This window comes from Phoxinus phoxinus (assembly GCF_949152265.1).
Source record: "Phoxinus phoxinus genome assembly, chromosome: 6".
In the NCBI taxonomy this organism is placed as follows: domain Eukaryota; kingdom Metazoa; phylum Chordata; class Actinopteri; order Cypriniformes; family Leuciscidae; genus Phoxinus; species Phoxinus phoxinus.
The window spans coordinates 36,661,128-36,686,689 of record NC_136881.1 but is presented as its reverse complement, the minus strand read 5'-3'; the positions used below and the strand labels follow the sequence as shown (position 1 = coordinate 36,686,689).

At 37.3% G+C, this 25,562-nt stretch overlaps 1 protein-coding gene across 1 annotated transcript in view; it reads right to left on the bottom strand.

The window, feature by feature from the left end:
• Positions 1 to 25,562, bottom strand: part of mast1a (microtubule associated serine/threonine kinase 1a) — a 62,722-nt gene that overhangs the window by 21,228 nt on the left and 15,932 nt on the right. The window contains exons 3-8 of the mRNA XM_079616398.1: positions 6,982 to 7,070; positions 6,818 to 6,893; positions 4,166 to 4,238; positions 2,046 to 2,203; positions 1,732 to 1,807; positions 1,128 to 1,337 (exon numbers count right to left, since the gene is read on the bottom strand). Coding sequence (XP_079472524.1) covers positions 1,128 to 1,337; positions 1,732 to 1,807; positions 2,046 to 2,203; positions 4,166 to 4,238; positions 6,818 to 6,893; positions 6,982 to 7,070 — 682 coding nt within the window. The remainder of the gene's footprint in view (positions 1 to 1,127; positions 1,338 to 1,731; positions 1,808 to 2,045; positions 2,204 to 4,165; positions 4,239 to 6,817; positions 6,894 to 6,981; positions 7,071 to 25,562) is intronic.

The following is a 25,562-nucleotide window of genomic DNA, read 5'->3' as shown; positions in this document are numbered from 1 at the left end:
CCGAAAGTTTAAAGCGACAATCACCAGTGACAACTGGAGATTCACCAGTTGTAAAACACAAAGACTTCGGACTTCAGATTGGCTACAGAAAAAATATATTTTTCACGTTTTGACGTGATATAAGCAATCGTTAGATTTGATCAGTATGGTACCCTATACTGCAATGCTTCCCCCCACCCCCCGAATTTGGTCAGAACAAAAGTGAATGTTACTTACTTGTTCAGATGACATTTTCCGATGAAAATTCTAATGTTGACACTTTCAAAAAGTATACTCTGAGATTGCTGATGAAAGTACAGTATCCACAGCGACGCGGCAGCCTCAATACATTGTGTTCATCCGCGCTGTCTCATGCCGATTTACTACCCACGCACAGTTAATAATTCCGCGAATAACTGCAATTGCAGATTTCGAACAGAGATGGCGACAAAGAGGAAAAACGACGGACTGCAGCTTTAACAAAAGCATAAAAATAATTAAATGAATGATTTAATTAATTATTAAATTACCAATCAATTGTTTTAGCATTACTTTGCATTCATTTTTATAATTATCTTTAGATTAATTTTTCATTTAGGCACAAGCTTGTGTTTCATTTGCAGGGTTATAGCTGTCAGTCAACAATATGTAAAAAAAAAGAAAAGAAAAAAGTAAATATTCAATTTACATTTTTATTCTTTTATATGACCCTCCATAGTAGTGGAACTACAAATGGATTTTGCTATGACTGAAGGAGTGGAACAAAAAAAAAGAATGATTAATATTTTTTAAATATGATTTTTTTTAAAGAAGTTACAAGTATTTTAATTGAAAAATCTTATTTTTTTTTTGCCATTTTAACCAATTTAATTCACCGTAAGTAATTAGAGATGAAATAAAATAATAAACAAACATTGAGCTAATGGAATATGAACGGTTTAATAATCCAGTTAAATGAAGCGAGATGTTAATTAATATCAGCTGAAGCAAACATACTCATGTCCCGCTGAACAACAGCTGAAATGCATCATTTTCCTGTGATCACTGTGAAGCTGCTTTGAAAACATCTGTGTTGTATAAAGCGCTATATAAATAAAGGTGACCTGACTTGACTCATATCCAGCGCACACATTTAGAGCCATGCTCACTTCATGCAGGAGTTTCTCCAGGTTCTCCTGCAGCTCGTAGAAGTAGACGGTGGTGATGAGGCCTTCGCGAGATTTGGTCAGGCAGTCTCGGGACAGCTCTGCGATCTGGTGGTGGATGAAGCTGAGGACCCCGTCGGCCAGCGGCAGCACGTTCTCAGGCGAGTACGACTCGATGAAATCCCCCAAACGCTCCTCCATCTGAGCTTTGGCCTGAACGCAGCGGACAGACAACGTTTAAATGACGCGTTTAATATATACTGTGGACTTGCACAGACAAACTAGGGTTCAGAATTATCTCTCGACAATATTTCTGGAAAATATCACAATGCCAAACTAATTTATTTTCTGTATTCAAATAGCAAAACTATTTTTTTTTATTAAAAAAATGATTTCATATTTTTAACCCCTTTTGATTTTGGGGTGAAACATGTTTTTTGACATGTTTTGTGAAGTTCAACATGTTTTGCGGCAAAAGGTTAAAGTCCAAACGTATGTGCAACGCTCAAGTAATGTTTAACAAATATAATATGTGCTGCAAGTGTATGGATTCACAAATGACATGATTTTAAAAACACTGAAGAGTGTGTGTTTGTGTTTTGCTAACCTTGGGGAACCGCTCCTTATAAACATGGTTCATCATAACAATCTCATTGTCGTAGCAGGAAGGTGATCGCCCCGGACTGTAGAGAGAAACACAGAGCATGAGAATAGAGCAGAAGAAAGGAGAGACGACCAGGGTGTGTTCACACTTGTAGTTCGGTTCGCTTGGTTCACTTGGTCCAGATCAAAAAATATATAATTTAGTCCTGGTCCATTTAGCGTTCACATTGGCATTTAACACTGAATCTAAACACACTAAGTGACATTTGGCACAAACTGGTTTTAATGTGCTTCAGGCGTTTGTGTGAGCGTGTGTACCTGAGACTCCGCGAGCGCGGCCGCACGTGTGGCGATCTGCGTCCGTCGTCGTCGGTGATGCTCTCGGTGCTGCCGAAGTGTTTGGACAGGAAGTGCAGCTCGTCCAGTGTGGGCTGGAACGGCAGCTGATGGAGACGCTCCTGAGACGAGCTGGAAGACTGAAGAAACAGACCATTATACACCTCTATCTATCTACATCTGTCTGTCCATCCATCCATCCATCCATCAATTCATTTATTTATCTTTCTATCTATCCATCCATCTTTCGATCCATCCATCCATCCATCCATCCATATCTGTCTGTCTATCCATCCATCCATCCATTCATTTATTTATTTATCTTTCTTTCTATCCATCCTTCCATCCATCCATTCATCCATCTTTCATCCATTCATCAATCTTTCCATCCATCAATTCATTTATTTATATTTCTAATTTTCTATCCATTTATCCATCTTTCCATCCATCCATCTATCCATCCATTAATCCATCCACCCATCCATCCATTCATTCATCCATCTTTCCATCCATCCATCTATCCATCCATTCATCCATCCATCCATTCATCCATTCATTCATTCATCCATTTTTCCATCCATCCATCCATCCATCCATCCATCCATCCATCCATCCATCCATCAATTCATTTATTCACCTTTCTATCCATCCATCCATCTTTCCATCCATCCATCTATATCTAACCATTCATCCATCCATATGCAATTAATGCCATTTTTTTAGATAATTTGAATGTATTTTATAATTAAATATTAATATGTTAATAATATATTATTTTAATATTTAATAATAATATTATATAAGTATAATGCAAAACAGACATTTGTACTATACTGGCTTCACATCTTTGAACACATTGTATCTACTGTATAATATATGCTCAATCATGTAACTTCACTCAGATATTCATATTCATGAGCTCATTATTATTCATTTTTAGCTTTTTCAGCTTTAGAATGTTTATGTAACACATTTTTGATCTCAGGAAAAGATGGCAATTCAAGTCAGGAATCTTGGTGTGTCTCTAGAGTCAGACCTTAGCTTCAGTAGTCATGTCAAATCAATAACTAAATCGGCATACTACCATCTGAAAAATATTGCAAGAATTAGATGCTTTGTTTCCAGTCAAGACTTAGAGAAAATTGTGCATGCTTTCATCACCAGCAGGGTGGATTATTGTAATCGACTCCTTACTGGCCTTCCCAAAAAGACCATAAGACAGTTGCAGCTCGTACAGAACGCTGCCGCCAGGATCCTGAGCAGAACCAGAAAATATGAACATATCACACCAGTCCTCAGGTCTTTACACTGGCTCCCAGTCACATTTAGGATTGATTTTAAAGTATTATTAATGGTATATAAATCATTTAATGGCATAGGTCCTCAATACATTGCAGATATGCTCACTGAATATAAACCCAACAGATCACTCAGATCATTAGGATCACATCAACTAGAAATACCAAGGGTTCACTCAAAGCAAGGAGAGTCCGCTTTTAGCTATTATGCCAGCCGCAGCTGGAACCAGCTTCCAGAAGAGATCAGGTGTGCTCCTACTGTAGCCACATTCAAATCCAGACTCAAAACACATCTGTTTAGCTTAGCATTTACTGAATGAGCACTGTGCCACTGTGCGTCCGACTGTTTGCACTGTATTTTATTTTTATTTATGTTTTAATTATTCTCATTTCTTTTGATTATTTTAATTTCTTCTATGTAAAGCACTTTGAATTACCATTGTGTATGAAATGTGCTATATAAATAAACTTGCCTTGCCTTGCCTTGCAATTTGCTGTAATGAAACCCCATTCAAATTATTTAAAAAAATATATATACATTAATGAATATAGATCTAATTATTATAAATATATTGCATTGGATCTATTTAATTACACCCATTATGACTCTTTCTAACTTTATCATTCTCACCCATTTGATTCATCCTGTTTTGACTTTCTATTTGATATAGTATATCCACGTTTAAACGATGGTGGCGCTGTATTTCACTGTCTGCAATAGTTTGCCGCTCACAACACCTTTTACTGACTATCTAGTCAAAACTATAAATGCTACAGCGTTCTCTGCACTGGTTCCTCATGTACCGTCGAGCTGGGTGTGTTGGTCCCATATCCAGAGGAGGGAAGAGAGGCCAGAGACCAGCGTCTGCCATCGGCCCTGCGGAGAGAGAACGAGTCAAGCTTCAGCATCCACCAGACTTTACATCGTAGCCACAGTTTATCACACGCTAAACATTAAACATGTTCGTTTCAACCAAACGCTAAACATTAAACATGTTCGTTTCAACCAAACTGAATGTTTGAAAGCTACAGTTTAGATAAATGATTCATTGCCCCTCCTACATTACAATGAAATGAACGTGTATGACTCTGTAGATGAATCATGATTATTCAAAGGCTTTGAAGGCATCAAATATTTTCAACATGGATAATGATAATAAATGTTTCATAAGCATCAAGTCATCATATTAGAATGATTTCTGAAGGATCATGTGACACTGAAGACTGAAAATTCAGCATTTAAAATGACATTTGAAAACATTAAAATGCATCAAACAGCTATTTGAAGTTATAATAATATATTACTGTATCATTTATTTCAGCTTTTTATAAATGAACAGTAAAGTCGTTTATGTGCCACTAGCAGCAACAAACAGAAACATGCGCTCAACCTATGGCAAGATTGTTTGCGTTTGATATTTCTTGTGTAAAACATTAAATGTGACCCAGTTATCACAGTGCTTTGTGGGTAGAGTTTATAAGTCCATGTGGCGGCATTCTTATGCGGTTGCTAGGCAACCATCACATTTCTACACTGTTTAGTGCATATTTCGGTGCCGGGCAACGTTCCCAGTGGGGTCATTAAAGCTGTCATCCCACAACACCAGAAGAGAGCAGAACCGAAGGGAAAGAGGATCTCAGCAGGGATAAACCGCACGCCTCAAAAATGAGACTTTTTGATCATGCATGCGTCTTTATGTCTTGCAAACTTTTGTTGTGATGGGCTGGATGGTGTCTTCTGTGTCAGGCACTATATGTTCATGTTCCTGTGTTTGCTGTGAGCAGAAGCTCTGTGCTTTGGACAGGATTGATGATTCATGCTGTGCAACCGCCTCGCTGCACGAGATTTATATGGGCGAAATCCAATATTAGCCCTCGCGTCAGACAGGAAAGAACGCGCGGATCAATCGTCTGTCTCTCGTCCCTCAATCTCTCCTTCGCACTCGTCTTCCAGACAAACGTCTGTGTGACGGGCTGTCGTTCGCTGAGGAATGATGTGTGCCGCTCGCAAACAGACTTGATCTTCACAATGAAGAACCTCTGAGCTAACCGAACAGCTTTAATAAAGCATTTAATGAAAATTTATAAAGGTGATTTCACTAGAATTGGTCCTTGTAAATGCATAATAATGCATTTTATGCATAAAAAAGTATGCATTAAAAAATGCATAATAAAAAGCACACAAAAACATCAATAATTCATGCTTTATCTTAATGTTTCAATGGCGATTTGTTGTGCTAGTAGTAGTAGTGCATTGCTTAATGTCTTGTCAGCATCGTTGGCTATTTTCATGACAAGATTCAATAAAATATTAAATAAACAAAATGTAAAATAAATAAACGTATTAATGCCATGTCAGCATCGAAGGCTATTTTCATGACAAGATTCAATAAAATATTAAATAAACAAAATGTAAAATAAATAAACGTATTAATGCCATGCCAGCATCGAAGGCTATTTTCATGACAAGATTCAATTAAAGTATAAAAAAATAAATAAACAAAATTTAAAATAAATAAACGTATTCGAGGCTATTTTCATGACAAGATTAAATAAAAATAAAAATAAACAAAATGTAAAATAAATAAACGTATTAATGCCATGTCAGCATTGAAGGCTATTTTCAAAGATAATTGCAACTTTTTATCTCACAATTGCGAGTTTACATCTTTATTTCTCGGAATTGCGTGATATAAAGTCACAATTGCATGTAGCTAATTAATTAAAAATTGCGAGATATAAACTCATGATTGCGTGATATAAAGTCAGAATTGTGTGATATAGCTAAACATGCAATTCTGAGAAAAAAAGTTGCGAGTTCTGACATCTTTTCTCAGAATTACGAGTTATAAACTCCAAAAAAATCCTCAGAATTACTAATTTATGTCTCACATTCTGACTTTATAATTCGCAATTCTGACTTTATATCACGTAGCAATAAGATAAAAAGTAGCAAAAGTACCTTTTTTTATTTTTAGATAAAAATCTTTTTTGGGGGAATTTTATTTTTATTTTTAATATTACAAGAGCTTTTTTTATTGCTTGTTCAAAAAGGAAAAAATAGCAACATCTAAGTATTGATTTTGAGATTGCTCTGTGTGTTCCTCAGATAGTTGTTGAAGAGAACAGTCAGGCTTTCTTCACACTGCACACACACACAGTGTGCTCTTCAAATATGATCTTTAAAACTAATCGTCCACAGGCGACAAAATCAACTTTAGTGAAGAAGTCAGTGTTGTCAGTGTACATTTTTGGCATCGTTATGACAGAAAGAGACTCTTCCACAAATGAGAGTGGCAGCCGGGGTACTAAACTAAACGAGTAAGAGACATTACTTTATTCTGACACTTCAGAGCGTCCCAGCCAGATAACTGTCCTTGAGATGAATGGGAACGAGAGCGGAGAGCTTTCTCCAGGTATCTCCAGTATAAAACTGTTGTTGGTTCATTTATTTACCTTCTGGATGATGCAAAAGAGAAATGTGCAGGAGCGCTGGGGGAGAAGGTCCTGGGACTGTCCAGCGGACTGCTTCCTGTGAGAGGGACAGAGACACGGATGAGGAGGACACCTGTGGACTGAGACGCCGGTGATGTGTCATGTGATCAAGGGTGAGCGCTCACCTATGTGTCCCGGCAGAGGAGAGTGAGGTCGAGGGAGAGTGGGAGACGTACTGGTCAAGATCAGACTCTTCCGGTTACTGGTGCGACAACTGGAAAACAAACAACACAAGATCATGACACTCTGCGAGGGAAATCACACACGGTCAGAAGGAGATATTAAAGAAAATGGCCAATGACTAGCTTGTATCTAGTCTGCATATAAATACTTTTTTTTTTACACACGCACGCACGCACACACACACACACACACACATACACACACACAGTATATATATACACTTATACTGTATTATATTATATGAAATATAATATTTTTGCTATATATAGAAATCATATATATATATATATATAAATGTCTAAAATATATGTAATAAATTCTACACATTATATATATATATATATATATATATATAATATATATATATAAATGTGTAGAATTTATTACATATATTATATATATAAATTAAATATATACATTTCTAAAACATATAATAAATTATACACATTATAATTTATTATATATATTTTAGAAATATATAAAGCAAATAAATGATATATAATATATACAGTATACTGCATGTATATAATATTATATGTAATATTATTTACAATTTATTTGCTTTATATATTTCTAAAATATATATAATAAATTATAATGTGTATAATTTATTATGTTTTAGAAATGTATATATTTAATTTATATATATTTAATTTATATATAAAATATATGTAATAAATTCTACACATTATTTATATATATATATATATATATATATATGCTATACATTTTATATATATATACACATATATTTTATATAAACATTGGTAATCTTACAACAGAGTTTCTAACCTCAGAGAACTGCTGAGACTGAGGGATAAAGTTACAGCGACTGAAGCCGAACACAAGGGACAAACAAGAAAGTGAAATGTCATGCTGCCACGGCAACAATGCCAACAGCCTCCACGAGACAAACCAGCCTTGCGATTGGCTGGTTAAGGCTTCATCACGCCCAATAACACTCCCTGAGACAGCTGGAGATGACAGCCTCGTGTAATGACATGATGCAATAATCAGAAAGTCCATTTGCATAGTGTACTTGCTCATCACTCCTGATCTAGGTGTGTGCGTGCGTGCGTGTGTGTGTGTGTGTGTGTGTGTGAGAGCGAGTACTGACTGAAATCCTCGCATTTTATGCCTTCTGATCATCTTCTCGGTCTCTTGTTCTCTTGCTTTGCTTTTATCCGTGTCTTGTATCTCCTCAGGCTGCGTTTCATTCTACAGATTCCCATCAGCATGTGTGTGTGTGTGTGTGTGTGTGTGTGTGTATGTGTGTGAGTATGTAGCAGAAAACACTAATAAATACAGAAATGTGCTCATTAAACCTGCCAAGAACTGATTCGGGTCATTTTTAACCCCAGAATCAAAAGAAATACATACGTTTTTTTTCTTAAAGAACGTGTCTATTTGTTTAGACTTTTGGAGTTTCTTTTAATGTAAGCATTCTGACAGTATTTTCTTGACAAACATATAAGATATTATACACAGCCACTTACTTAGGTACACCTGTTCAACTGCTCATTAATGCAAACATCTAATCAGCCAATCACATGGTAGAAGCTCAATGCATTTATGCATGTAGACATGGTCAAGACGATCTGCTGAAGTTCAGACTGAGCATCGGAACGGGGAAGATAGGAGATTTGAGTGACTTTGAACATGACGTGTCTGTTGGTGCCAGACGAGCTGGTCTGAGTATTTCAGAAACTGCTGATCTACTGGGACTTTCATGCACAGCCGGGCTCTAGTTTACAGAGAATGGGCCAAAGAAGAGAAAATATCCAGTGAGCTGCAGTTCTGTGGGAGAAAACGCCTTGCTGATGCCAGAGGTCAGAGGAGAACGAGCAGACTGGATTGAGCTGATGGAAGGGCAACAGTAACTCCAATAACCACTCGCTACACCCGAGTTACACACGCACACACACACACACACACACCTATCAGATGAGAACAGAAAACTGAGACTCAATTCATATTCATCGGGTCAGAATTTGGTGTGAACAGCATGAAAGCATGATGGACCCATCCTGTCTATCAGCGGTTCAGGCTTCTGCTGGTGTAATGTGTGGAGGAGATTTTCTTGGCACACTTTGGGCCTTTTAGTAGCAGCTGAGCATTGTTTAAACGACACAATCTATCTGAGTATTGTTGTATGACCATGTCCATCCCTTTCTTCTGATGGCAGGATAACACGCCCTGTCACAGAGCTCAAATCATCTCAAACATAATGAGTTCACTATATCCTCAAACGTCCTTCAGTCACCAGATCTCAATCCAGCTTTGGGATGTGAAGGAACGGGAGATTCACATCATGGATGTGCAATGACAAATCTGCAGAAACTGTGTGATGCTTTCATGACAATATGGAGCAAAATCTCTGAGGAATGTTTCCACTGCAAAAAAATGCTTTTCTTACTTAGTATTTTTGTCTTGTTTCCAGTCCAAATATCAAACATTTCTTAAATCAAGATGCATTTACTAGATGAGTAAAATTACATACGATATTATGTCTTGTTTTCTGGGGAAATAAATAAAAATTGAGTGAGTTTTTGCTTTAAAAAAAAGCAAAATTATCTGCCACTGGGGTAAGAATCTTGTTTCTGTTTGAATTAAGATTATTTTCTTACCCCATTAGCAGATCATTTAGCTTTTTTTTAAAGCAAAAACTCACTAAATGTCATGTTACTCATCTAGTAAATGCATCTTGACTTAAGAATTTTTAGGTATTTGGACTGGAAACTACACAAAAATACTAAGAAAAGCATTTTTTTGCAGTGCAGTGCCTTGTTGAATCTGTGCCACGAAGAATTAAAGCAGTCCAACCCGGTACCTAATAAAGTGGCCGGTGTGTGTACATTACTTTTTTTTAAACAAAATGAATGATCTATAAATTATAAAATTGGCAGGTAAACTGTGTGATATGTTTTGTCCCATGTATCAGTTATTAGTGAGATTACTTTTTTACATCATTGAAATAAAAACTATTATAATGAGAATCCCTACTGAGAAAGAGAATGTTGTCACTTCTTCTTGAGTCTCTCCATCTTTGTCTGACTCCGTTTTAACATTAAAGGCAGAACAGTTTCTGTCATTTTAGTGTGTCTGTGTGAAGTAATCGCAGCTGCTAACACACACACACACACACACACACACACACACACACACACACACACACACACACACACACACACACACACACACACACAAGCTCTTGAAACCCCGCCCTCTGCAGCAGCTCATTTGCATTTAAAGGGCCAGACACAAAACGGCGCGTTTTTGCAAACCCTCAAAAAGTGAAAACTTTAACATGCTATATAAAAATATCTGTGTGGTATTTTGAGCTAAAACTTCACACACACACTCTGGGGACATCAGAGATTTATTTTACATCTTGTGAAAAGGGCATTTTACCACCCTTTTTTTTTTCATGTAAAAAATCATTTCTTTCTTGCGGTTTAGTGGTGAAATATGACCTGGACGTGTTCTCGACAGGTTTGCTGAGATTCTCCCACGCACGAGCCTTAGTTTGACTGGGTCTGATCAGTATTCATGAGCTCTTGTTTCTGCTCCATATAACTTTGCAACTATAGTTGTGCAGTGTAGTCTGTTAATGCTTTAAACTCACGCTGTGTTTGAAGCTTACATAACGCCTTACATTTACATTTCTCTCAGTAAAGACGTCTGTCTCAAAAGAACTGCTCTAGATTTTGGTGTTCTCCCTTCATAATAAGAGTATAATCCTGTGGCTACTTTGTACTGATTCTGTAGTGCGTAATAAGCACACACACACGCACACACGCACACGCACACACGCACACACGCGCACACACACACACACACACACACACACACACACACACACACACACACACACACACACACACGCACGCACGCACGCACGACATGTGCACAGCAACTTCTCTCCAGTCTTAATCTCTCCAAATTAATTCAAATGAAGTGTTCAGTATCCACTTTAAAAGGATGATATCTCAAGAAAACAGGACACTATGTGAGGGGAAGAGATGGACCTTTCTAAAAATATGCTTATGAAAACGCAAACAGTTGTCAGACTGAATGTGATTCTCTGCTCGCTGACGAGAAACCACACACTAGCAGAACAGACGGAGCGCATGCATTCACGGTGAAATATTTAACAGAAGCGCATTAGCATCAGACTGCAGGAAGTAGTAATGTTCTTCCTCCAAACCCCCTGTGTCCGTGTGTGTGTGTGTGTGTGTGTGTGTGTGTGTGTGTGTGTGTGTGTGTGTGTGTGTGTGTGTGTGTGTGTGTGTGTGAGACATACAGGAGCTCAGCGGAGATAAAATGTCTAATTGTTTTTCCTTCACCTTCCTTGTTGGCGTCTTACATCTGCATCTTGGTTTCACTGTCACACACACACACAGTATCACAGATCACACAAAAACATGACTTTGTGTGAAGATTTCATAAAATTATTTCCGCCTGCAGCCTCAAGCTTTATTTTTTAAATCTCTCACCTCTCTGTCTCTTTCTCTCTCAGATGAAGAGATTACTTTAGTTTCAGTTCAGAGATTACAGAAACAAAGAGGCAACAAGATGAAAGAACCATTTTTCCATTTTCACACACTCAACTGTAAAAAACTGTTTTGTTGGTTTTACTTAAAAAAAAGTAATTTACCTGGTTGCCTTAATTTTGAGTTCATTGAAATTACAAATTTGAGTTAATACAATGAAGGAGATTGGTTCAATCGACAGAAACTCAAAATATTATGTTATCTGAACCGCATAAATGATCTTGATTTGACCAAAGAAAAAATTAAATGAAACAAATAAAAAAAAAATGGGGGGGGGGGGGGGGAACAACCTTATAAATGAATTTAAGGAAAAAATTAAGAAGAGAGTTAAAGTTAAATTATAAGATTAATGTTTTTTATTTAATGAATGCATGCTTTCACAGTTATTTATTATTTTAAGTTGGCTATTTTATGATATTCACTGATCTTTAGTAAAATATAGATGATTCAAAGAATGTCACATGTGTGACTCTCACTTGTTAGTGTGAGAAGATTCTGTTTATGTACCTGGGAAGGCAGAAGGGAGAGACACTCCAGAGAACAGACGAACGAGGACCTCTGACCTAGATGTCAGAAGGCCATTTGATGCAGGGGGGGGCTTAGTGACGAATCTAAACTAGTGTTATGGCTTCCTTGTCTATGGAAAACCACTGGATGGAAAACTACTGTGGGAGGAGGGCTCTGAAGAAGAAGACCTTGAATCTTAGATAAAAGCTGGTTCAGTCTGTCTGGGGGTGTGTCACTCTTCTGCACAGGGTAACAGCTGTGTATTAGACTGCTCCTTCTTGCAAGAATAAATACTTTAATTTTATAATTTGACTCTGAGTCTCCCTTACGCAGTGATGTTTGTTTGATGAATTTTTGCCACAACAATTTGGTGTCAGAATAGTGGGATTCCTTGGACGATGCCTCCTGGACCTGAGATCGGACGGTGTTTGGCCACCTGGACTGAGTAAGTTCCAGCTCTACCTCGTAAACTTGAGAGAGATGGGGCCGACCGATTTCAGAGTTTTTTTCTTTCTTTTCTTAAATTGAATTTGAATTATTGATGCTATGATGTGTTCTTTTTTCCAAATTGTATAAATAAAGGAGTGCAAATAAAAAGACTTGGACTCTCTCTCTTCCCGTCTCTCTCTTTGTAATTATACAGATTTATATATTCTTTACTTTATAAACAGTGAAATTATGACTGCTTTCAGTTATTTATTGCTTTTATTCCATGAATCCATTTTATTCCATCAATTGATGTTGCTTTTTCCCAAATCTTACTGCTTAATATACAAAGTTAAATTATGACTGCTTTCAGTTATTCATTATTTTTTGCATTTAATTATTTTATGATTCTTTCCAAATTAGTATAAATTAAAGAGTGTGTAAACTTCCCAAATTTTATTTTTCTCCATTTCTTTCTCTTTTTATGCCCAGTTCCCCCCCCCCCCCCTCCACCTCTCTCTCTCTCTCTCTCTCTCTCATTTGTTAATTACGTCTGGTTGAGAAATTAATTTTCTAATCACTTTTGCTCTTTAAAACAGAAATGAACCTCCTAGACTGCACCGTTCAATCTCTATTGTCAAATACTGCAGTGAATATCACTTCAAATCATTTAATACATTAATAACAATGGAAATATTCAAGAAAAGTCGGTTTATACACTGACCAGTATGAGTGAGATCATCTAAAAAAAGTCAACAAGCAAATTAGTAGTAGGCCTATTTATTAATATTTTTAAACATTCGGGTTTTGCTTTAGTTGTTTTAGATCATTTGATACGCGTCGTTTTTTTATTATTTTTTGGAAACACTTTACAATAAGGTTTTGTTTGTTAACATTAGTTAGTTACAGGAACTAATGATGAAAATTACTTCTAGCATTTATTAATCTTAGTAAATGTTAATTTCATTAGTTACTAATAATAATATAATTATTATTAGTATAATATAGTTAATATAACTTAATGGACCTGAGCTGACATGAACTAATAATGTAACTAACATTAACAAAGATTAATAACAACAAAATTATTGCTCATTGTTAGTTAATGTTAATTTAGTTATTGCATTAACTATAATGTTAACTAATGGGATCTTATTGTAAAAGTGATACCATTTTCTATTTATCTTTAATATGTTTTTACTTCAGTTTTAGTCATTTTATTTCTTCAAATTAAACTTATTTCAGTAACAGATGACAAGGCAACATTTCTAATTTTCTAACTTTTTAAGTTTTTCATCTGATATTTATATTTCATATCTTTATTTAAAAAAAAATGTTTTTTTAGTTTTAGTTAATAACAGCACTGACGAACTAAAAAAACAAACAATTTTGGCAGAAGAATAATATAAAGTAAACATTTGTCTGAAGAGAAGGATGAGGTCTATGATATGGTGCGGTATCACTTTCATATATCTGGAGACAGGAAGTGTCTTATAGACAGGATGTGTTCATATTTCTGAAACACAAAGCATGACTGACAGGCCGATGTTATATCCACAGTTTCTGAGGCAATAGTCGAGAGAGGCGATGTGTGTGTCTGAGTGCATATGCTTGATCTATGCTGCATCCAAAGAGGGCAATAAATCAAAAACACCTCTGACAGGGAGGCCACACACACACACACACACACACACACACACACACACACACACACACACACACACACACACACACACACACACACACACACACCCGTGGAGAAATCAACAGCGTCTGATGCTCTTCTGATGCTGCCAATCACGGCTGGCATTAAACAGCTCCAGAAATAAAACACAAACACACACAACAGCCACAATAACACCGGCATTCAGCAGCGCTGGCCCATTTAGCAAACTCTCTTTCATTAACTCCCCTCGCGGCTTCTCTATAAACAGACTGTGTTTGCGAAGCGAATCGCTTCAATAGCAGAGAAAACATCTGATTTATCCTTTATATGGCCTCCGCCAGGCCATCAGGAGGAATCATTGTTGGTTTCTAATGTTCAATTCATCAGGAAAAGCTAATCTAAACACTTTCAAATCATTTCCCATGCAGGGATGTCGAAAGAAAAAAAAATAAAAATGTTGGCATTATTTGACTGGAGGAAAGCACGCATTTAATGGTTTCAAGAGGAACTACTAAAGCTGCATATTGAAGAATCTGACTACAGTACGGTGTGAAATTTAAAAATTAATAAAGCTGGAGATGTAAGTCTGCCATTGCATTCGGCTTGAAACACTGGAGATCAACAAGCTGCAACTGTATAAACAATGAAAACACTACAATAGCATGACAAGTAAAACTAGCTTCTCCTCGGCTACATTACATTCTCACACAAGCATCTCTTTTTAAAACAGAATTTGGTTTATTATAACATAAGACGTTTTATTAGGATGAATTGTAAAAAACATTTACAACTGGACCAAAAAGTTATGATCATGTTATATGAAGGAATTAAGTCAAAATGTGTCAAAATAAGTTGATTTAAGTACTTCAAAAGAGTACCAAAAAATGTCCATAAGCTAATTAATATTCATTAGATCACCATTCTCGCTTCCACAATGTCACAAATTACATATTCATTATGTGAAACTAGACATGCTATTACCGACGTAATCTTCCATAGGCTAGCAGTTTAGCAAGCACATTTTTTTGCTAACACATTTCAGTTAAAGTGTAACTTGGCCAATTTTCAACCCCCTTAGTATTGTTACGATGTCGGTAGTATATGTACATGAACAATGTTTATTCGTTCTCCATGTTACCTGGACCGAGAAAAGCTCCAGGGCTTTCGTGAAAACTACAGTTCTGTCAGGACCACTATCGTCAAATACGATTGACAATTAGCATACAGTTTGGACTGGTGGTGTGGTTCTGTTCTGGCCTAGCATGGATGAGAGCAGCAATAAACCTCCATAGTGTAAACAGAACAGAACCAACATGAATGTATTGCAGATATCATTGATTCAAGATTTTAAAGTACAACATAAATCGAGAATTGATCCTGATTCAAGGGGAATGTCAAATCCTGACTGGCGAAAGGAGGAGCTGGGGACGGAGGAGGGTAATTAGCTCCTGAGAAACGCAACAGCAGATGATAATACTGAGGAGCTTATATATGCATACAGTCATAGGTGTCGTATTCCTATAGGTAGATGTGGATCAGCTGATGCGAGCTTGACTAACGTGACCTGCCAGAACTAACGCTAAGCTTGATATTATACTTCTGAATTTTTGTGTCCCCGCCCACTGACAGTTGGACAACATGAACAACAGTTTTCTCACCTGTACACAACGGCGTTTAGCTTTGGGCAGAACTGACAGAACAGCCGTTTCTTTTAGTTTTCCCCTCCGTTTGGCTGACAATGCTGTGTTCGTGGTCAGTTTGAAGAGATGACTACAAACACATTGGTTTTTCATATTGTCCATTGCAGTGTTCTCTCCGTATTTACGATTCTTTTCCCAGAGAACAACATAGTGTCGGCCCAGATCCGGCCCACATGACCCACGCGTTGGATCCACAGGTACCAGATGTGGCCCGGATCTGGGCCGACACTATGTTGCTGTCTGGGTTACAGTCTTTAGCCACTGAAACTGAAAGTAGCTCACTCCCGATAAACGTTTACGTTTACTATAGGCAGAAAGTTTGAATGAAAGCCCATTTTGCCAGCAGTGAAATACCCTACAGATATCAAGCTCCAGAAATAATGTAAAATCCTGAGGTTTATTGTAAATGTTACGTCTCCCTTTTAAAAAGATCTAGGGCCCTATCTTGCACCCAGCGCAATTGACTTTGAACACCGACGCATGTATCATTCCTATTTTGCACCCGCGCACAGCGGACTTTTCCCTCCACAGACGCACGTCGGTAAATTAGGGAATGAACTTGCGCTCGCGGGGGAGGTTCGGCGCAAAGAGAAGGCGTGTTCCGGCGCAAAACTTCCATGGTGCTATTTTCCAGTTTTAGAAAGCAATTGCGCCATTGATCAGGAAAAAAACAGTCTAAAGACAGTGGCGCGTTGCGCGTTAGTGATATGGTATTTTAAGGGCGCGTGCTTGGCCATAATGTTAACGCGCATCCACTTTGATTCTCTAATATAAACAGATGCAGCAGTTTTCATTTTTGCAAATCATACATTATTACAAGGAAAAATATTAACACACGAGGGAAATCATTGTTGTGTCCGTGAAGATGTGAAAAAGATCTATCTAGATTAAAAAAAAAAAAATCTAGATTAGGCTACACATTTACCCAAATTATACGCCTGTTTAACCGAACCTAATTTGGGTGGGTTTCTCCCATCATCCCCAATGTCACTTCTCTGTGTTTTACGGTCCTGACGAGAACGTCGGTCTCCTCGGCTGTGAACCGCTCCTGGCGTGCGCCGGCAAATCTGCCGTTATAATAGCAATCCGCCGTGGAACAAGCGCGCCTGCTCTTAAAGGGATTGTGAGATGGCGCTCTGATTGGTTTATTTCACGTTACGCCCAAACCACACCTATGAATAATGAAGCTACTTCAGACCAACCCCTTTTACATTTGCGTCGGGCGCAAGAGTCATTTATCCCGCTGGGAAAATAGCAACAGCGCCGGGATCCGCCCACAAAGTTACTTGCGCTTTGCACTTTGACACTTGCGTTTCAGATCGTTAAAATAGGGCCCCTAGGGTTAATAGGGTAAGTAATATAAGTGTTAAATTTAGAAAAATAACTAAATAAAATAAACGGGTTCAGTTACTGATAGCTTGTGTGGTGAGATGAATCGGGCAGAGACAGACTTCAGTAGGCCAATAATTACACACCCGATGGTTTAACAGTGTCAAAGTGAAAATAAAGAAAGGTTTACAGAATATTACAGATGTCGTCACGTTGACTAATAATGATTGACACGAGGACCAACCAATCGTGAAAACCTAAGAATAAGGACAGCCCAGAACAAAAGGCGGGAAAGAAAACACAACAAAAATACGAGGCAGACGTAACAGTAAAGTTCAACTAAGGTTGATAATTTAGCAAAACTGGAGACTAGTCTATTAACAAGAACGCAGGCTGAAGTTAGTTTATCCGGCTATCAGAGTCGTCGACACGTGGCTTGCTATAAAAGTCTCTATTCTTTAGACTAGCAAAAGCACAAGCATCTGTTTATACACACCAATACTCCTTAAAGCTGTTAAATCCCACCAATTTCACACGATGCTTCACCCACATAAGATCACGCTTTGCAAACGAAGCTGCTCTCTTAATGAGACGACAAGACTAGTCCTGTGTGGTGAGCTGATGTCATCCGTTACCATAGCAACCGCTTATACGCAACGTAACGCAAAAAGCCCGCCTCATTCACGGGACGCCATGACCTGTGAACAGATCACACCTTTAGAGTCAGTCCCATCCCAGCTTTGGTGAGCAAACACAAAAGTTTGTGGTGTGAATAAGTGAGCTTGTGTTGTTTGTTAAACAGCCGGCTCGTTTCCCTGCTGAATGAAGTCTGTCAACACAAGGTCAAAGGGTTAATTCAGTGGTTGCCATGGAGGATGACCCATCGAGCTCCCCAATTAACACCTGCTTAGACTCTCAAAGGACAGAGGAACTCCCATAAAAACTAATAATCTCATTTTGGACTACATAGGCCAGATTTACGAACAGCTTGCGCCAGTGCAAACTCTCTTTTGCCGTTTAAAAAACTACAGTCAGGAATTTGACATGGAGTGAAAAATTTGCGCTGAAAAGGCGTGGACATTTATTTTTTAGGCTGACCTTATTTGTAGGAGTTTCCCTTTCAGACGCAACATTTATGGGAGGAGAATATTTAAATGAATCTAAGGTTTGTGCAAGTCAATTTAGTGGTATTTGAGCCATTATTTACTGCCCAAAATCAAACCAATCAAATGCTCTCTAGAATCTAAAGCTCCGCCCCCTATGCTATAAATACCATCTGGCCAAATAAGTGACCGTTGACACGTCACAGAGAAATATGGGTTGGAGATGTGTGTTCGGTTGCTCAAACGAGTTTTATTCAGTTTTCCAACGGTATGTTGGTTAAGAATGAAATGGCTAGAATTTATTCACACCTCTACTATTGAGTCCAACGTATCATCAGCGTTCGGATTCGCTTTATGGTGCCGTCAAGTACGACTTGCAGTCTGTGAGGTAAACTGAACGCTGTTGGCTATTTGAAAAGGGGGAGGAGCCATAAAATATGTCCCGCCTTAGCTTCCCATTTCAGTGGAAATTACATCAAATAAATCTGCGCGTTCAGGCACCTCAGTGGGCCTTTAATGTGTGTGTCATCAGTAGATCACGCGCAGAACTTTCCACCCCATCGGTGCTTTAGTGGAATTGACCAATCGGTAAGCCCCACCCCCCTTAGTTACTGTTGCTATCTCAGACAAACAAACAGAGTTGCTAACTGTCAGCCGTCAGTGTGAAAACCTTGTCCCAAGATGTTTTTGATAAATTTTGGACACAGAAGGACGACCTCTCACCGAGGAGCATTCACGTGGGACTTAAATATGCCATGGAGGAATATATAAAAGATTTTGAAATGAATATGGTGGTACGTAACAAGATTAATTTGGAAGCAAGGGTTTACAGATCACAATACAAGCGGGAGAAGCCTCATGTTACCCGTTTTTGACCAACTGAACATGACGTGAAAACAGTTAGCAATTTAGGTTTGTATACGTTAGCATGGACTAGCTCACTAATTGGACAGTTACACAGTTAATTGTAACTTAGTGAGAGTATATGACAACCAGAAAATGAATGTTTTTGTCTTCATTGGGATTGGGTTTGAAGACTAACAACTAATAAACCCAACATACAACACAGGGATTCACTTGTTCAACAAAATACGTAACACACACAACACTAGCTTGCAGAGCAGCAGTCGATTTACTAATGCAATCAGGTCTGCTCAGCAGCGGCGGTACACTTAAAGCGGACTACTTTATCACTGGTTACATTTCTCATCTTCATACACTGTCTCTGGAGCTCCCTCTCTCATCATTCATCTGAGGTAAAGAGCAGCATGACGGGTCACTAACAGGTGTTGTGTTTAGGTGCAGGTGTGCTGTTGTCCCAACAAGACTGTGCCGTTCCTGCTCCCCTATTGTGTCACCAAATTGAGTCACAAAAACAATGACATGCTTTAAAACTCGGCAATAGGATGTGGGTACTAGAGCAGATACTGGTGTGCACACAGTTTCGAGAAAGGGAAGGGAAGGGAGAATAGATGAGTGTGAAGATGAATGGGTGAAGGAGAGGTTTAGAGGTGAATGGGATAAATATAGACTCTGGAGGCAGTGGCTCCTGTCTCTGCGCAAAGGAGGACAAAAAGGATGTTAGACTGGATGACCGAACGGATGTCCTGGTTTTACAAGGTGAGTCCCAGTGTCCCGACAATTCATTAAAAATCTAAATGTGGCCCCGTTTCAGATGTTAGACTCACTGACTTCAAATTAAATATCTCCAATGTCCTCTAGCTACGGTATGTGTCATTTTTTCTTTCTCAGCTGGATGACATTGCAGAGAAGAAAACATACACCTGCGATCAAGTTAGGGATTTGCAATGTTTAAAATGTCCATTCAATTAGTCTAAATAAAACAATATAAAATTGTGAGTTATAAACTGGGAATTGTGAGAAAAAAAAATTTAATTGTGAGTCATAACCTGGGAATTGTGAGATATAAACTGCGAATTGAGAGTTATAAACTGGGAATTGCGAGAAAAAAGTCAGAATTATGAGTTATAAACTGGGAATAGCAAAAGAAAAAAAACGTCAGAATTACGAGTTATAAACTGGGAATTGTGAGTTATAAACTGGGAATAGCAAAAGAAAAAAACGTCAGAATTACGAGTTATAAACTGGGAATTGTGAGTTATAAACTGGGAATAGCAAAAGAAAAAAAACGTCAGAATTACGAGTTATAAACTGGGAATTGTGAGTTATAAACTGGGAATTGTGAGTTATAAACTGGGAATTGTGAGTTATAAACTGGGAATTGCAAATTATAAACTGGGAATTGCAAATTATAAACTGGGAATTGAGAGTTATAAATGGGAGTTGAGAGTTATAAACTGGGAATTGCAAATTATAAACTGGGAATTGAGAGTTATAAACTGGGAATTTAGAGTAATGAACTGGGAATTGTGAGATATAAACTGGGAATTGTGAGTTATAAACTGGGAATTGCGAGAAAAAAAGTCAGAATTATGAGTTATAAACTAGGAATTGCAAGAAAAAACGTCAGAATTACGAGTTATAAACTGGGAATTGTGAGTTATAAACTGGGAATTGTGAGATATAAACTGCGAATTGAGAGTTATAAACTGGGAATTGCGAGAAAAAAGTCAGAATTATGAGTTATAAACTGGGAATTGCAAGAAAAAGCGTCAGAATTACGAGTTATAAACTGGGAATTGTGAGTTATAAACTGGGAATTGTGAGTTATAAACTGGGAATTGTGAGTTATAAACTGGGAATTGCAAATTATAAACTGGGAATTGAGAGTTATAAATGGGAGTTGAGAGTTATAACTTGGGAATTGTGAGTTATAAACTGGGAATTGCAAATCATAAACTGGGAATTGAGAGTTATAAACTGGGAATAGCGAGAAAACAGTCAGAATTGCGAGTTATAAACCAGGAATTGAGAGTTATAAACTGGGAAAAGCGAGAAAAAGTCAGAATTGTGAGTTATAAACCAGGAATTGAGAGTTATAAACTGGGAATTGAGAGTTATAAACTGGGAAAAGCGAGAAAAAAGTCTGGGAATTGGGGAATTAATTTTTTTTTCATTCTCAGCTGGATGACATTGCAGACAAGAAAAGATACTGCGATCAAATCGGTTTTGCAATTTTTAAAAAGTCCACTCAATTAGTAAAAATAATATAAAATAATAAATATTAAACATAAAATATACAAATTATATACATTAAATAAAAAAAGTTATATATGTATACATATTAGCCTTTATATATATATATATTATATTTTAGTTTATATATAATAAATGCTGTGCTTGGAAAGATCAGCAGAATGGAGTTAAGGTTTACACTTCCGGCACCATGTTACAACAACCGGGTCCCTGACACTTCTCTCCGGAGCTCAGAGCTTTGGCCAGTGTTGCAATGAGTGGTGCGAGCGTTTGAAGACCTGCCTGTGATTGAGCGCTGGCTGGACGCTGAAACTTTGATTAGCTGGTCAAGTGTGTTTGATCAGTCAGTGAAATCTCCAGGAGAGGGTTTGCTTTAATATAAAATGCTGTGATCTTCTAAAGTAGGCATTCTTTAAACCTCAGCCAACTTGGCAGTAATGCGGTTCACATAAAAGTCTCATTCCTAACAGTATTGGCGTATTGAGCAGTTTCACTGGGATTTAGGTAATACGATTAATTCAATCCAGCATGTGGGCTGCATTTATTATCTAACAACTATCAGCTAGATTAAATTTAAGGACAAAATGTAAAAGTCAGCTCAATAGATAATTCTCTGCACAGACTGAATTGAAATATAGTCGCCCCTAAAGCTGCAAAACCTCAAACACACTCACAGCCGCAGCGCTCGTGTTTGAGCTCAACTCAACTATGATCAAATGGTCTGAAACAAAGCTAATGTTGGTTTATCTTCACACGTGATTGTGTTCATTTCATTGTAAACATCAATTTCATTAGCAATTTAATCTCTTGATGACAGAACAATTATTGTTTGTGGACAGTAATGGCAATAAAGTCAGAATTACGAGTTATAAACTGGGAATTGCAAGTTATAAACTGGATATTGAGAGTTATAAACTGGGAATTGAGAGTTATAAATGGGAATTGAGAGTTATAAACTGGGAATTGAGAGTTACAAACTGGAAATTGAGAGTTATAAATGGGAATTGAGAGTTATAAACTGGGAATTGAGAGTTATAAACTGGGAATCGAGAGTTATAAATGGGAATTGAGAGTTATAAATGGGAATTGAGAGTTATAAATGGGAATTGAGAGTTATAAACTGGGAATTGAGAGTTATAAAATGGGAATTGAGAGTTATAAACTGGGAATTGAGAGTTATAAATGGGAATTGAGAGTTATAAACTGGGAATTGAGAGTTACAAACTGGAAATTGAGAGTTATAAATGGGAATTGAGAGTTATAAACTGGGAATTGAGAGTTATAAACTGGGAATCGAGAGTTATAAATGGGAATTGAGAGTTATAAATGGGAATTGAGAGTTATAAACTGGGAATTGAGAGTTATAAATGGGAATTGAGAGTTATAAATGGGAATTGAGAGTTATAAACTGGAAATTGAGAGTTATAAATGGGAATTGAGAGTTATAAACTGGAAATTGAGAGTTATAAATGGGAATTGAGAGTTATAAACTGGGAATTGAGAGTTATAAACTGGAAATTGAGAGTTATAAACTGGAAATTGAGAGTTATAAACTGGGAATTGAGAGTTATAAACTGGGAATTGAGAGTTATAAATGGGAATTGAGAGTTATAAACTGGGAATTGAGAGTTATAAACTGGGTACTGCGAGAAAAAAGTCATAATTGTGAGCTATAAACTGGGAATTGCAAGTTGTAAACTGGGAATTGTGAGTTATAAAGTGAGAATTGGGGAAAAAAATGGGATTTGAGAGTTATAAACTGGGTACTGCGAGAAAAAGGTCAGAGTTGTGAGATATAAACTGGGAATTATAGAATATAAACTGGGAATTGTGAGATATAAATGGGAATCGCAAGTTATAAACTGAGAATTGTGAGTTATAAACTGGGAATTGAGAGAAAAAAGTCAGAACTGTGAAATATAAATTGGGAATTGAACCTTTAAAACTGGGAATTGCGAGTTATAAACTGGGAATAGCAAGTTATATACTGGGAATAGAAAGTAATATACTGGGAATTGTGAGTTATAAAGTGAGAATTGAGGGAAAAATGGGATTTGAGAGTTATAAACTGGGTACTGCGAGAAAAAGGTCAGAATTGTGAGATATAAACTGGGAATTATAGAATATAAACTGGGAATTGTGAGATATAAATGGGAATCGCAAGTTATACACTGAGAATTGTGAGTTATAAACTGGGAATTGGGAGAAAAAAGTCAGAACTGTGAAATATAAATTGGGAATTGAACCTTTTAAACTGGGAATTGTGAGTTATAAACTGGGAATAGCAAGTTATATACTGGGAATAGAAAGTAATATACTGGGAATTGTGAGTTATAAACTGGAAATTGCGAGTTATAAACTGGAAATTGTGGGTTATAAACTACAAATTGCAATTTATAAACTGGGAATGGCGAGAATTGTGAGAAAAAGGTGAGAATTGTTAGTTATAAACTAAAATAAAGAATTTGTTAGAATTTGAGTCAATTACCTTTTTAATTTGTATTCAGTAGCAGAAACGAGCTTCCATACACATCAGTGTCTGTCATGCTGGGAAGCTCTTTATGAATGAATGTTCAGGATTACTCGTGTCCTCAGATGTTTCTAACTGATTCCTGAACCCTCCCGCATCACAGAATCAACATCGACTCAAACTATAATCTGACAGATTATCTGAAACTCGCCGTCGCCAACAAACAAGATTACGCCACAAGCAACCTGCATTCCTCCACACATCATCCTTTAATATTTCCTGATGTGCTTTCATTTCCTGAGATCTGCGCTTGCTTCCCCACGCTGTGAGGTGTGCAGTCTCAGGCCGCGAGGAGTCGTGTGCAGAATGACACATGTGATCTCAAGAGGTTCTGCTTTTGTCTATCATTTTCATTTTCATTAGACTCGACTGTTTCACAGCTTTATATTTCAATAGTCCTAGTTAGAGAAAAACATTACCAAGTGGGGAAAGGCATAGAAAAAATTATTTGATTAATATAGGCTACTCCTTTTACTAATGACTCGTTACAAAGCTTTATGGCATATGCAAAGCATTGGGTAAGGGATAATCCACGACTAGCTGTGCAATAAACCATTTTAATGCAGGACATGGATGCAAAGAACAACCCAACGTGACAATCTATATCTCGGTGTCTGACTGAAAGCGGGCAGAATGCTAGACCTAACAAGCCATCGCTGACCTTCCCGTCACATATCACTCCACAATCATCAATAACAGCTTAAACTTGTCAGTGCCGGCAAATCACCATGGACATGGTATAAGCAGGATAATCCATGGCTAGCTGTGCTTTACATGATCCGAATGGTCGATTTGAGTGTTTCTTTACCTCAATGTCATACATTAAAATCCTTTAATGCACAGCTTTGTATATACATTAGAGCTGATGTGAAACGATTAATCGCGATTAATCGCATCCAAAATAAAAGTTTGTGTTTACATAATATATGTGTGTGTACTGTGTATAATTATTATATATAAATACACACACATGCATGTATATATTTAAGAAAAATGTGTTATTTATATATAATATAAATTATGTAAAAATATATATGCAGTATATAAATTCTAATATTTCTCAAACATATACATGCATGTGTGTGTATTTATATACAAAATAATTATACACAGTACACACACATATATTATGTAAACACAAACTTTTATTTTGGATGCGATTAATCGTTTCACAGCTCTAATATATATATATATATATATATATATATATATATATATATATTTAGAGGTTTTTTTCACTAGAACATTTTTTCATCCTTGAAGAAACCCTCTTCCAAACCCGTTTTCTTTCCTGTTCTGCTTTTTCTGCGGCTGAGTTTTAATGATAAGTTAAAACGCTCTGTAATGCCTAACTTGGAAAGTGAAGTGCAGGATGAAGAGAGAGCAGGTGTTTTAGAGAGGAACTCAGTTAACCCACTCCAGCGTCCTCAAATATAGGCCAAGACATCTCCTCGGGCTTTACACTTCCCTTTCTCCCTCTCATTCATATTCCCTCTCCATCTGTGTTCTTCCGTAAAAGCATTTGAGGCTCAGAGCGGCACGTCCCAAATGACAGAGCAACAGAAACTACTAAACTCAGAGAGACAGCGAGG